A 14,144-nucleotide genomic window follows, 5' to 3' on the forward strand; every position below is an offset into this window, starting at 1 on the left:
TGGATGGGCCTTGGAAATGTGTAGCATACACGGTCGGGGGAGGAGATCTTATCTTGGGCCTTCATTGATTATTGATCAAAACATAAAAGAGCTAAAAGAGCTTCTCGTCCAAGGTTTTACAGACTTGGTTTAAAAAAATAAAACAGCTTCTCTCCAGAGACCAAACTTTACACAGCTTTCTTCAGCCAAAAAGGCTTACTGTTGGAACCAATGTGCCTGGGTAAATGGGCTTTTACTTGACTGGGGCTGTAATAAATGACGATGTCTTCTGGGCTTTCTGTGATTTATGGTGCCCACAGCACTGACTCGTACATGATCTGTTTGATCCTAACACTGTCCCTATGAGGAAGGCAGAGGCAAGAAGTAACATCGTCCTTCATGCACAGAAGGAACATCTGGAGGCCAGAGAGGTGATGTGATTTGTCCAAAGGACCCAGATGAGTTGAGCATGCAGCACCCAGGTCTTCTGACTCCAAAACCCATTTCTCAATGGCCATCGTGCATCCTGTGGACACAGCTGTGATGCATGGGTGCCCATAGAGGTGAAGATAGGAAGCTCTGAATCCAACTTAGTAAACTTCACTCACAGCCTCTGGGGTATCCACTCCTACTGCTGACCAGTTCTTGTCAGCGAATTCAGGCCTCTCAGATGACCACATAAATATTTTTTTAAAAAAAAGAACTAAAAATACATAAAACTGGCAAGGATAATAGCACTCAACAGATTACACTAACTAGGTAGCACAAGGTGCTACGAAGTGGCAGTCAGGTGCCCCCTGGCAGCTCCAGCTGTGAGACACTGAGCAGGTCACTAAGCCTTGGTGAGCCTCAGTGTCCTGAAATATGAAAGCACATCTTGGACTAGATGACCTCTAATATTTAATAATTCTATGGTATGTCCATGCCTAGGTACTTTCCAAGTAATGAACACTACTTTGAAAAAAACCAAACATACATCATGTATGTTTTCTTTCCATCTTCCACCTAAAACTCTGCCCCCTCTAGCAAAAACCAAGTGGACCTGAATCACTGACACTACTGGCCAGGTCATCTGAGCCAAGGACATCTCCTGGTCTCCAGCCTCATATATAAGTGTAAGTGGATCAAAATATAATTTCAGAACCCAAGAGGCACATTAACAAATAGAAGGAACTCTATTTGAATATCACACATGTACTTTCTAACAGAGAAAGTTCACTATTAAGCTGGTAATTCCTTTGCAAATTATTTTAGGATGTCAGAATTGTCTAGTCAACTGGAGCATTTTACTTACACATAGGACTACATTTCCTTCAAAATCAAGACATAAAGTTCAGAGTAAATACAGGTAGCATATTCTACATCTTTTAGAGTATAAATATGGCTTATGTTTGATTTCATTAAGCATTTATAGTTTCACATAAAGGCCTCTTTTCAGATTGCTTTTTACCACCCCAAAGCGTAAAAGCCATTCATACCTTAGAAGAGTCTGAACTTTTCATATATGGCTCAGCGCAATGTGTGATGCTCCCCTGAAGGACTTTTTCAATTCTGGCCACAAGAAATATATCTGGATGAGGACAAGTGACTGAAAATATTCCCTAGGAGACAAACAATTTTCTTCAGTAAGCAGAATTCACAGTTACGTCAAACAAATCCCATGAACATTAAACAGCAAAGAACAGTGAAACAGGACAACTAGTAAAAAGCACCCAGTGCCAAACTAGTTAGCTGACAAACAGTTCATCATCTGCTCAAAAAGTCTATTTGGTGAGGGAGGTAACTAGGAGAACGTTTAGAAAGAAGAAATGAAATTAAAAGCCACTTATTTCTCAGCTTGCTTTTACTGTCTAATAATAAATACAATTAATTAAGAGTCTAATGACCCCACTTGAGCATTACAAGGTCTAATTTGAGCATTTTTGGTGCATTTATGTAGCATGCAAAGTGAGTCTGAGTAGTAGGAATGCTGGGCTCATACTCCCCACCTGCTTTGGATACTGCATGGCGGCTTCATGAAGGATGCCCTTGAGGACAGATGGGCTCTGCCCGCTGCCATTCATCAGTGCCAGGGACGTGGTGGTGAGCATTTGCCTCACTGAGAAATGGTTCAAGTCTACGTGGAAATCAGCAGAAATCTTTCGGTTGTATTTTATGTCAAACAGGGATAGAGTAACAAAGAAAGGTTCAACCTGAACAAAACAAAACAATCCAACGATCACTATGGCTCAAACAGGGACAAAAGAATGTTGCTATCGAAACAGAAATGACAAGACCTATTTAGGACTGCTGCCATAAATTACTACTAAAGATAAACAGTCTCATCCTTTTGCATACAGAGAATTAGGTTATAAAACATCTTAGGAAACAAACAAAACAATTATTTTACCCTTATGTGTTTTGCTACATAATGTATGTTCCATAGAAAACACAGCTGCATTCCCTGAAGCATCTAAGACGAACTCTGTCTCCTGGAAAACTGAGCACAAACCTACCACCCTCATCTTTCATGACGAACATCCTGTCCTTGCAGGCTAACAACCTCCATATCCTGATCCAAACACTGCACCTCTTTGATACCAGGGACTAGGATTTCTTATCCAGGCTGCGCTGTAAAGGTACCTCTGAAACCTCTGCCTATTTTTTTTTTAATCTTTATTCTTTAAATGAAAAATTACATTTGTAGTGGGTCCTTCTTCATTTTCGGCAACACAGCATTGCAAATTGAAAGACAAATCATTGCACTTGACAAGGATCCTTTTTCCAAACTTCTCTTCAAATGGCTTCACTTCTGGCTCAGCTGATGAGAAGTCAAGCTTCTTTAAAAGAAAATGTAACATATAAATAAGTTATGCTCTTATTTAAAAAAAATCATCATAAATGCAGCCAAAGGAAACAGAATAAAATATGGAAAAGCTATATACACTTATTTACTCACAATAGTCTTGCTATTATATAATCAGTTTCTATGGTTTATAGTAGTTACACACATAGTTTATAACAATGGTCAAAGACATGGGCCGGGCATGGTGGCTCACGCCTGTAATCCCAGCACTTTGGGAGGCCGAGGCAGGTAGATCACGAGGTCAGGAGATCGAGACCATCCTGGCTAACACTGTGAGACCCCATCTCTACTAAAAATACAAAAAAATAGTGTGGTAGTGGGCACCTGTGCTTCCAGCTACTCGGGAGGCTGAGGTAGGAGAATGGCGTGAACCCGGGAGGCGGAGCTTGCAGTGAGCCGAGATCGCGCCACTGCACTCCAGCCTGGGCGACAGAGCGAGACTCAGTCTCAAAAAAAAAAAAAAAAAAAAAAAAAGATGGTATACCTACTCAATGGATGAATTGAAAATTATGATTATGAACAACATAACCAATGTCCATCCAGTATCCAACCAAGTGTCCATCAACAGATTTATAAGGATATATAAAATGCAGTATATACATACAATGGAATATTCAGCCACAGAAAGGAAGGAAATTCTGACACATGCTACAACATGGATTGACCTTGAAAACATTATGTGAAGTTTAAGAAGCCAGAAACAAAGGACAAATGCTGTATGATTTCACATTTATGAGGTTCCTAAAATAGGCAAGTTCACAGAGTAGAAAAGAGGTTACCAGGGGATGGGGGAAGAAGGAAAGGAAGGTTATTATTCGGTACAAAGTTTCCGTGTGGGAAAATGAAGAAGTTCTGGACATGGATGGTGGTAATGGTTGTACAACAATGAGAATGTATTTAATGCCACTGAACTGTACACTTAAAAATAGTTAAAATGGTAAATTTTATATTACATATATTTTACAATGATAAACAAAAACTTCTTAAAAGCAAATAAAAAATATAGACATATAAACACACATACATATGGTTATGAGGTTTGGGAGGAAACAGAAAAGTACTTATCCTTAGAGTGAAATGGAAAAGGTTTGTATTTGAGCCTGAGCCTGGGCTAGTCAGGAATTATCACTGACTCCCAGGCATCTGCAGTGATACCTGTTATTTTCTGATCATTATTTTAACAGGTAAGTTAGATGTTCTTTGTGAACTAGAGAATGTATTTCAATAAATCACTCCCAATTTTCAAACATCTATTGAATATCAAATATTCACAATAGTAATGCTATGGTGATAAGATTATGTGTTTTTATTTTTTCCTCTATTCCCCAAATTTTCTATATTTTGCTTGTTTTTCTAAAATAAAGCAAACAAATAAACAAATAAGCCCATCAATGATTTTCTCTCCCACACTTGGTTTTAAATATTAAACATTTAGATAGTTCTTACCTGGGCATCTGGATCCAAATAAAAAAGTTTGACTCTGCTTTCACTTTTCAGTTTGATTTCTGCTTCTCTTGCACTCTGATAACAAGATAAATAAAAATTACATTTAACAAAACCTTTTCTTGCAAAGGTGCCCAAATAAATGTAAAAGCTGCCCAGTCCTGAAGGTTGAGGCTGCTGGAAAGCTCTGCCTCGTGTTGGAGGGCCACTTTGTGTGCCAGGGAGTGTGCAGCACACAAAGTAAACACTAGGAGGAAAAAGAAGTGAAGATGAGATTCCTGCCCTTCCGAAGCTCACAACCAGTGGTAGAGACAAAGTCAACACAAAGAAAGCAAAAGAGAATAATTAAGCATCTGTGTGTCAAGAAAGGCTTACTAAAGTAATGGAATATGGGACAGACTTGGAATTAAGGGACAGAATCGAGCTGAACATCCCTAGCTGAATGAAAAGGATGCACAGACAGACACTGAGGATGGAAATGAGCCCAGATGCTAGAAAGGATTTAATAGAGTCCAGTCTATGACTGGCTGCAAGAAGGAGAAGAGGAAGGAATACATTTTGAATGATGAGATTGAGAAAATGATGGCTGATCTTGAAGGACAATATGCTGATTAATTCAATAAATATTCATTAAGCACCTCTTATGAGCCAGGCCCTAGAGATATGTGAAATGTGAATGAAGGAAGTCCCTAGTACCAAGGAACACTGGGTGGGGAGAAAGCATATCAACAGGTAATAAGGAAGACAAGAGAAAGTTTAAGGTACAAAAGTGGGAGCTGACTTGGACTAGGGGGTGGTAGTCAGAAACCACCTCCCAAGGGAAGACCCATCTGGAAGGACAAGAACACTTGGCCAGGAAAGGAGAAAAGCGCATTCTAGGAGAAGCCACAGCAGGTGCAAAGGGACAAGTCACACCTGAGCAATGACCAAGTCACTCATCATAACTGAAAGGCAGGGCATGATTTAAAAAAAAAAAGTGAAGAGAAATGAGTCTGGGATTTGAATGCTAAGGATTGGGGATTTCCCACCCCTTGTTTAGCATATCATCAAGAAAAAACCATAAAAACAGGCAACCAGCAGCCCAGAGGGCTGCTTTGCCAATGGCATAGCCATTCTTTATTCCTTTACTTTCTTAATAAACTTGCTTTCACTTAAAAAAAAAAAAAAAAGGATTGGGGATTTCATTCAGAATCTAAAATATCCTGCAACCTTTTAGGTGAGAGAATAAAATGAGTTCCACATTTCAGAAGCATCACTTGGGCAGGGCTGAGGCAACGGGTTAAAAAGGATAAGACCCAGAGGCCCACAATGTCTTTCTTGGGTTATCACACCAGCCTCCCAGTCTCACAGCAGGGCCGATTAACAAATCCCACATTTCTAGCTTTGGCAGCCTGCTGAATGGTGAATCCATGAACAAGACAGAAAACTCGAGAAAAACAAGTCTGCCAAAAAGATGACAATATCTTTATCATCTTTGTGTAGAGACGCCTGGGTAGAGATGCCCGTGGAATTTCCAACTGGAAACACCCAATAGGCAGCTAAAGGGATGAAACTCGAGCGCAAGGCTGAGAAGAAGGCCGGAGTTCCAGACTTGGGAGTGGATGAGATGTCCTGGGGGAGAGGGTGAAACTGAGTCTGAAGACGAAATCCTGGCCCAACATCGAAGAGGTGGACAGAAGAGAAGAGAGGCCACGGAAGAAAACGGACAGATGGTGGCAGAGACGAGGGCTGGAGATGTGGGACTTGGGAACAGAAAGAGACAGAGGCTTGTCAGACATTCACAAGACAGAAGTCATCTCCATCTTTATGATTTTTCATGCCTGGTGCCTTTAAGTCTATATTCTGTTCTTCTTGTCAGTCTGAGCTCTCCACTACTCTCAGTCTCCACAGTGAAGTCTATAGAGTCGGAATAGAATGTTCTCTCTCATCTGCTACTTTCCCCAAAGACATGAGTCACATCTCAGCACTTGATGGGGCACTCACAACCACAGCAGAAAAGGTGTTTTGTCTCTTCTGTTGGTGGCAGAACAAAGTCTATTATTACATTTCTAATCATGGATAATGAGAAAATAAGCATCTTAATCTTCTTAGCCATACGATTGTTGTATATAATAGGTCTTTAGCAATGATCCAAACTATCATGATCAGCTGTCTATGTTTATATAAAATGGGCACCCGAATACTAGGAAACTGGGTTCTGGTTCTAGTTCAATTAAGTAGCTGTGCAAGCTACTTAGCCTCTCTGGATTCCATTTTCATTTCCGGGTAAAAATGTTAAACAAGACGATGGCTCAAGTCTCTTGCCACACCAAGTTTATCTTGATGCTATCGATGGGAGCCTGAAGGCTATGGAGGTGAAGGGGCATTCCTGCAATCTTCTGTTTATGCTTCCAGGGCAAAACATGTGCCTGTGGTGGAGGCAGGTGCTCTTCACATGGGAGATGGGACCACTTCATTTTATTCTATCCTGCCTATCACCTTTCCTAATTTTTCACACCAAAAGAGTGAGAACACGTGCAAGTGGAATCTATTTAACTGAACCCAAAGAATTTGCTTTACATTGTGTACTGCCTGTGGTGTTTCCTAACAAAACCATCGGTACTAGGTGCTGCAAGCCACCACCAACAGTTATCTATTCTACTTCTGAATCGTCCGCTTGAGCCCTTCAACAAAGGCAAATACTGTGTTATGTTCTCAGACGCTAGAGCAGAGGAGCGGGTTCTTAATGTAGATGCAATTCCTGGTGCCTTTCTGAAAGATGCTTGTTGTCTCAAGTTGACTGTGCTAGGAGATAAGAAATGAATAAAGCAAGAATAACTGCTAATGAGCTCCGTATAATTAAAGAGCAAATAGGAATGCAGACATAATAAAAGAAAAACAATTAACTACTAGCCAAAATCGACACAAAGCATTCTGATTTTGTCACTAACACCCAACAGATATATTCTTTACCACAGACATCATTTATTGGAAAAGAAGGGATAGCTTTAGATGTAAAAATAACCTAAAAGCTTGTAATCTACCTAATATACATCAATTGCTCTGCTACGAGATAAATAAAAAGCAAATCAGGCTTCTTAAAGTTCCTCCCATCCCTCCTAAGATCTAGGATGATGCATTAAATAGAGAGGATGCCCAACAGTGGCTGATGGAATTACCAAGCAAAATCTAAGAGGCAGAAAAATGTGGTTCAGGGAGAGCAGGACTTTGCCTCAGAGTCAGGAAACAATATCTGGAAGAAGAGTAATGATAAGAGCTACTATCGATAATAGCAAATATCTACCTGCTAGATATTATCCTAAGTGCCCATTTTAATTTTATACAACCTTAGGAGGCACGTACTATTATTATCCCTGCTCATTAAAAGAGAAAACACTAAGGCATGAGTGTTAGGTACTTTGCCCAAAGACCTACATCATGAAATAAAGGCCTGGCTTCTAACTCAGGTTTTTTGGCTTCAGAGTCTAAACTATTACACTACACAAGAAAGAAGAAAAAAAGGTAAAGAATGTGAACAGGCGAGTCAGGAAGAAAAAACACAAATGGCAAACAAATATATGAAAATATGAAAAATATCACTAATAATCAGCAAAATATAAATGAAAGCACAGTAAAATACCATTTTACACTTGTCTGGTGAAGATGCAGAGAAACAGAAATGTGAATTATTACAGCCTTTTGGGACAGTAACCTGGCAATGTTTAAACATTAAAAACACAATAAGCTTTGACTTAAAAATTCCACATTGAGGAATTTCTCCTACTGAAATAAGAGCACAAGTATTTAATGTCATGTTGTTTATTGTGCACTGTTTGTAGAGGCTAAAAACTGAAAAAAACCCTAAATGTTCATTAATACAGAGATGGCGGAATAAACTGTGCAGTAGCAATAGCTGAAATATCATGCAGCTTGCTGATATATATGTAAGGGGGAACCAGATCTTCCACTGGTCCAGAGGGACATCTATGAAATATTTTTAAGCGATACAGAAAATTTCAGAATAATGTATATATCGTGAACATATTTTTACCAAAAAAAACTTAAAAACCTTACATATGTTTATATTTCTATGAGCAATCAGTTTGGTGAAAGGGGAATTGCAACCGGTTATTAACGTCAGTGTTCTCAGGAACGTGGGGACGGAGGATGAAGGGAAAAGGTGAACTTTTCTTTAAACAACTTTGGGTATTTTTACTTATTGTGGCAAGCACACTTCTTTTTAATTAAAATTTTAGTAAAGATAATAAAATAAATACTTGTAATAAGTACTTTCACAATCTAAGAGTGGACAAAATACAGCTATAACAAATACCATCCCAAAGACTGTAGTTGAGCACTTCTCAGAGTGATGGAAACCAGCTCTGCTCTTAAAATAACCTGTGGTCAGTCTATATTGTGATGGTAAGAAGAGCCAACTGGCTTTTCCCCAGACACCCTGTTGCCGCTTTCCTGCCCAAAGCCCACTGACTACTCTGGGTTTCGTGGAGAGAAGAATGAGAGGAAAACGGAGACAGAAAATGCACAATGGCAGAGCTGTTCTCTGCAGAAACTGGTGTTTGCTGAGAAGACAAGGAAAAGAATGATTCATCTAAACCAAGGGCGATTCCCCCACCCCACCCCATCCTGTAAACCCTACATTCAAGCACTAATGACACACCCTGACAAGGTTTTCTTCTTTGTCTTAAGAAGTAGTTATGGACCAAACATTCAAGAGTTCCCAGAAAGTCTGCCGTAGGCTTTAGGCATCCTCTGTGTCTTAAATTTATTTGCGAGTCGATAATACAATCTAGAGACAAAGACTATGGCCAACAGCATCTTATTCTGAGGATGAATTATCAGAAACATTGTGTTGAATGTTGGGTCATTTAAACAGAATGGGTTGGAATAGGAGGACTTTGCAAAATGTTTTGAGGCCAAAATATATACTCTTTAATTTAAAGAGTTATCATGATTCATTTCCACTACTTCCAAGACACCTAACTTCTCAGGACCATCAGCTCATCCTCTTCACAAAGGAGGCCCAGAAATGCAACACCAGCTGACCCCACAGACACAAGCCGAGCTAGCTCCTTTGTATCATAGTGCAATGATATTGTTTTCTGGATTGGAATCTAGGAAAGAAAGCACTTATTATAGACTTGGTTTAAAAATTGAGAAAAGGTGTCTGTGAAACTGCTGGGTTCTGACAAGTTCTGCTGAGCATGGCCCTTGATCCTCACTCCATCTCCATGAGACTATAAAGTCTGAGACATCATACTTTCCCCTGCATGCAACTGTGGAAGATTTACCTGGAACAATAAGTTCATTTGCTTAAAACAAAGTTAAAAGGTAAAAGGATGTGAGCAATTCTGGATTCAGAAGAAATTCTACTTCTCTTTCAGAACCACATGGGGAAACCAAAATAAAAGTTGGATGCTATTCTTTGAGTATAAAAATAAAAGCTCACAAACAGAAAAGCTGTGGAAGTAAACATAAGGTGGGTTTTCTTCACACTATCTTTATATAAGGAGGTGACATATATGTTCTGATGTCACCTAAGATATAAATGTAACCAGATAAATAAATTATTAAATAACTAGTAATGAAGTTTATAACCTGATTATGTTACTCCTTGACTTTTTAGGGAAGAAATCAATTAACTAACTTGAACTACGGTTTGTGTATCAAACTAAAATATTTATAAGACTGATGCTACACACTGTTATATTTACAATAAAAATTGTTTGTTTCCATAATAGACAATAGGAGGAAAAGAACCAGTTTTAGGGTAAATACAGTGTGTTCTCTAATAAGAAAACAATAAAGATGTTCAGTACTAAATGTACAAACATAAGTTCCAAGATTATACAAAATATTCTGAAAACTTAGGTTTACATCACTCACACTGTAAGTAATGAGCCCTTCCATAATATTCCAGAATGAGACATCAGTTATTTTTGCACTGAAACAACTTCCTGTTGGTCATATCCTGTTTGGCTATGTCTTAGTCACAGTGGAAAACAAAAGCCGGGGCAACAGGATGAAGGAGGTTAGAGGAGCTGATTAGAAAAGGAACCTGCCATGAAATTACACCTTCAGCCACCTTCCGCCTGCCCTCATTGTTCCAGGCCTTTCTCTGCAATCTTACTGAACTGTGGCCCAGCCTCCCAGCCTGACCCTTTCTTGCACCTTCCTTCCCTGATACTGACCTCTTTACCTCTTCATCTCCTGAGTAAACTCCTTGCACAGTTCTCTCTCCCCACCCCTCCCCCTGCATACTTCAGTCTCTGATTCTGTAACCATGGAATCCATCCCTCCTAATGGGATGACCAACAGTTACCAGGTCAACTTCTTTGCCTTCTCAACCGGTGCAAATAGTTCAGACACCCTGAAGGGGGATGATAAACAGCCAAAATTGCATTCTTGCTCAGGGCTAGGGATGGGGAACACAGGTCTCCCCTTACAGCCTGGGCTGCTCACACTGACACTGAGCTGGGCTTTAAAAGGCAAAGCCCACAGATACCCACGTGCTGAGTGAATAACTCATCTCCATTTTTTTCATTCTTTTCCCCTTCAAAGAATTACTTTCCACCTTTTCTACCTTCCTAATTAAAAGTATTTTTAAAACACCTGAAAGCCAGAGGGAAAGAAAGAACAGTAAAGCCTCCAACGAGGATTCATTTTTCAGGTTTTGACCATGACTCCTAGTAAGAAATGTTTTAAATTCCCAACACAAAGATAAATGTTTGAGGTGATGGCTATCCCAATTATCCTGATTTGATCATCACACATTGTATACAGATATCAAAATATCACACGAACTCCCAAAATAGGTACATTATATACCAATGAAAGTAAATAAATACACATAATAGCACACTAAGAAAAACAAATATCTTTTATATCACTATGCAAGACACACACACACTATATGTATAAATAGTACACTGCCCTTAATAATGACATTATTTTATATAAAAAATAATGTCATTATTAAGGGCAGTATACTTTCATATTCTCCATTCAATTCTATTACATTAAAAAAACACTTTTTTTTTTTTTTTGAGACACAGTTTTGCTCTGTCGCCCAGGCTAGAGTGCAGCGGCATGATCTCAGCTCACTGCAATCTCCGCCTTCCAGGTTCAAGTGATTCTCCTGCCTCAGCCTCCCAAGTAGCTGGGATTACAGGCACCTGCCACCACGCCTAGCTAATTTTTGTATTTCTAGTAGAGACAGGGTTTTATACCATGTTGGCGAGGCTGGTCTTGAACTCCTAACCTCAAAAGATCTGCCCACCTCAGCCTCCCAAAGTGCTGGGATTACAGGCATGAGCCACTACGCCCGACCTAAAAAAAACTTTTTAAAGTGAATCACATAATGTTTAGCTAAATAAGCCTGATACAAAGAGTACGTGTATAAGTCCATTCACAGGAAGGTCTAGAAAAGTCAAAACTAATCTACGGTGATGGAGGTCAAAATAAAGAGGGTCTCAGGTACAAGCTAGCCTGAGGGCTGCTTACATCAGTGTACAAACGCGAACTCCAGTGAGCTCTACAATTCATGCTTGAGCATTCTGCTATTGCAAATTATACCTCAATAAAAAGAATGAAAAACTAAACAGAAACAAAACAAAAAGAAGCAGGGATTGAAATCAAACTGATTTCACCAACTAAAGTGGCCTAACCTAACTTGTAACCCATAGTTTAAAAATAGTTCCAAATATTTTAAATGAAAAAAATATACAATTATACTTATAAAAATAAGTACATATACATAAACGTATATATTTATATTAAATATATGTATATCTGAAAAAAATCTCCCTAGGTCTTGGGATCAAACAATACTGAATTATATTGGCTGGGTAGTAAGAGAAGGAGGGGACAGTTCCTGTATATCTTCATAGGAAAAAGCATAGATTTTTAATTAATCAACATTAGGCTCAAATAACACGAATCTTCTCCTAGGTATCCATTCCGCTCACCCAGTAAGTACAGAAGGTTACTTTCTGAATTCTAGATGGCATCACATATATTACCTGCTGCAACAAACTAAAACCCAAAAGGGCACAAACATTTTGTTTTGAGAAATTATGAACCCCCAAACATCCAGAAACAAAAAAGCAAATATCAATGCAAAATATGGTACACAGACATTCATAACACAAACACACAAGCCAAAACTCTTCCCAGACTAGGAGGTGGTTTACAATGGTGGCGCTAAAATTAGCTTTAATAGGCAGGTGCTAAAAAGATACTGTGGTAACAGTCAAGTCCTAAAGAAAAACAATGCTCTAAAGTCCTAGCCAGGGAGGGAGATTTTACACTTGAGAACAGCCATGTTGTCTTAAAATAAAGGTCAATGCTGAATGCTAGTCTATTTATAATCCTATATAGATAAACCATGTTTCTATTATAGTGTTTAAGACGTGGGTGTGGAGGGTCGCCATTTCACTCTAGTATCAAAAAGAGAATAGAAGGGCAGTAACAGAGTAAGAGTGCAAAGGGCTAGAGAAGACAAAGATATTTCTCTCATTTAAGAAAGAATCATTCAGATACACACAAGGACACAAGTACAAGGATAGTCATTGTAGCTTTGTTTATAATAGAAAAAAATGAAAATAATAGAACAGCTAAAATAAAAAAGTCTATATCGTACAAATAAAAGGGGTAAATTTAAAAATTTTTTAAAGTGCAGAATACATATGGTATGTTAGCATTTATAAAACATTTTTAAACATACTAAATCACACCGTATATATCATTATGATAGATTTATTTGTAAAGATATAAAAATGAAAGTAAAACTTTTAATAGTGCTTGTTTCTGATTGGGGTTGTGGGAAAAGAAGAGAATGAGAATAAGGACAGTGTTTAAAAAGAACTTCAACTATAACTGATGTTTTATATCTTTTAAGAATATGGAAGCTAAAAAGGCAACATCATAATAGATATTTAATCTGGGAAGTAGCAGTATGGTTGATTTGCTTTTCTTTGTGCTTTTCAGTAACTTTTAAATTTCTCAAAATTGTAAGACACAGGAATAGCTTATTTTTTTTCCATTAAGAGTGACCCAGAAACAATTTCTGTAACTCAGGCAACCCCTGGGTTTCATGGCAAGATTACCAGGTCCTTCCTCTTTGGAACTGTGTCTATTAACCTGAGTAAGGGAGAGCACATGTATCAACACAGAAAGTACGATGCTATTATAAGAACATCTGCCTGCATATTTCAGTTATTTCTTCAGTACCTGTGATGCAGTGTTAAGCATTATCAGGAAAAAAAAACACTTAAAATAACAATAAAAGGAGAATACTTTGTAGGGTACTTTTTACAAGACAGACCTGAAATCATACTGCATGAGTACACGTCACCTCGTAATCAGGTCAGAAAAAGAGAGCGGTAATCACAATGTAATTGTTATGATTTCAACAGATTCCATTCTGGACAAACCAATGAAATGAGACATACTTCAACAGCATTCAACGAAGAGCAGAAGATATAAGACAATGTTACCTTGGCAAGTTCCGGCAGGTAGCTATCTAAACCAGAACCAGAACCTTCCAGTTTGCTTTGTTCATCATCTAAAATGGCAAAACAGATTATCGGAATCACTTGTAATTCATAGCATTTCATTTGAAACAGGAGGAGGAAGGCCGTTTCTCTTAGGTGCCTTCAAATGAACACAGTGGTTCCCCACTCTGGATGTTCCCGGGAAACACTTCGGGTGCTTTGAAAAAATGCTGATGCACAGGTCCAGTGATGAGACTCAAAACATTGAGTAGCTGGTATAGCATGGACACCGTCCAATTAGAACTGACACTAGCTATGAACAACAGCCCACATGGACACGTCCATGAGATCCCCTAAAAGTCAGACCTGCCCAGGCTCCACCCCAG

At 38.7% G+C, this 14,144-nt stretch overlaps 1 protein-coding gene across 22 annotated transcripts in view; it reads right to left on the minus strand.

Moving 5' to 3' along the window:
- DOCK9 (dedicator of cytokinesis 9) overlaps positions 1-14,144 on the minus strand; it is a 295,897-nt gene that overhangs the window by 108,910 nt on the left and 172,843 nt on the right. For all 22 annotated transcript variants that reach the window (XM_054446016.2, XM_054446011.2, XM_054446023.2 and 19 more), the window contains exons 9-13: positions 13,762-13,829; positions 4,271-4,345; positions 2,658-2,798; positions 1,968-2,171; positions 1,458-1,580 (exon numbers count right to left, since the gene is read on the minus strand). In XM_054446016.2, coding sequence (XP_054301991.1) covers positions 1,458-1,580; positions 1,968-2,171; positions 2,658-2,798; positions 4,271-4,345; positions 13,762-13,829 — 611 coding nt within the window. The remainder of the gene's footprint in view (positions 1-1,457; positions 1,581-1,967; positions 2,172-2,657; positions 2,799-4,270; positions 4,346-13,761; positions 13,830-14,144) is intronic.

Source organism: Pongo pygmaeus, chromosome 14 (genome assembly GCF_028885625.2).
Source record: "Pongo pygmaeus isolate AG05252 chromosome 14, NHGRI_mPonPyg2-v2.0_pri, whole genome shotgun sequence".
Classification (NCBI taxonomy): Eukaryota; Metazoa; Chordata; class Mammalia; order Primates; family Hominidae; genus Pongo; species Pongo pygmaeus.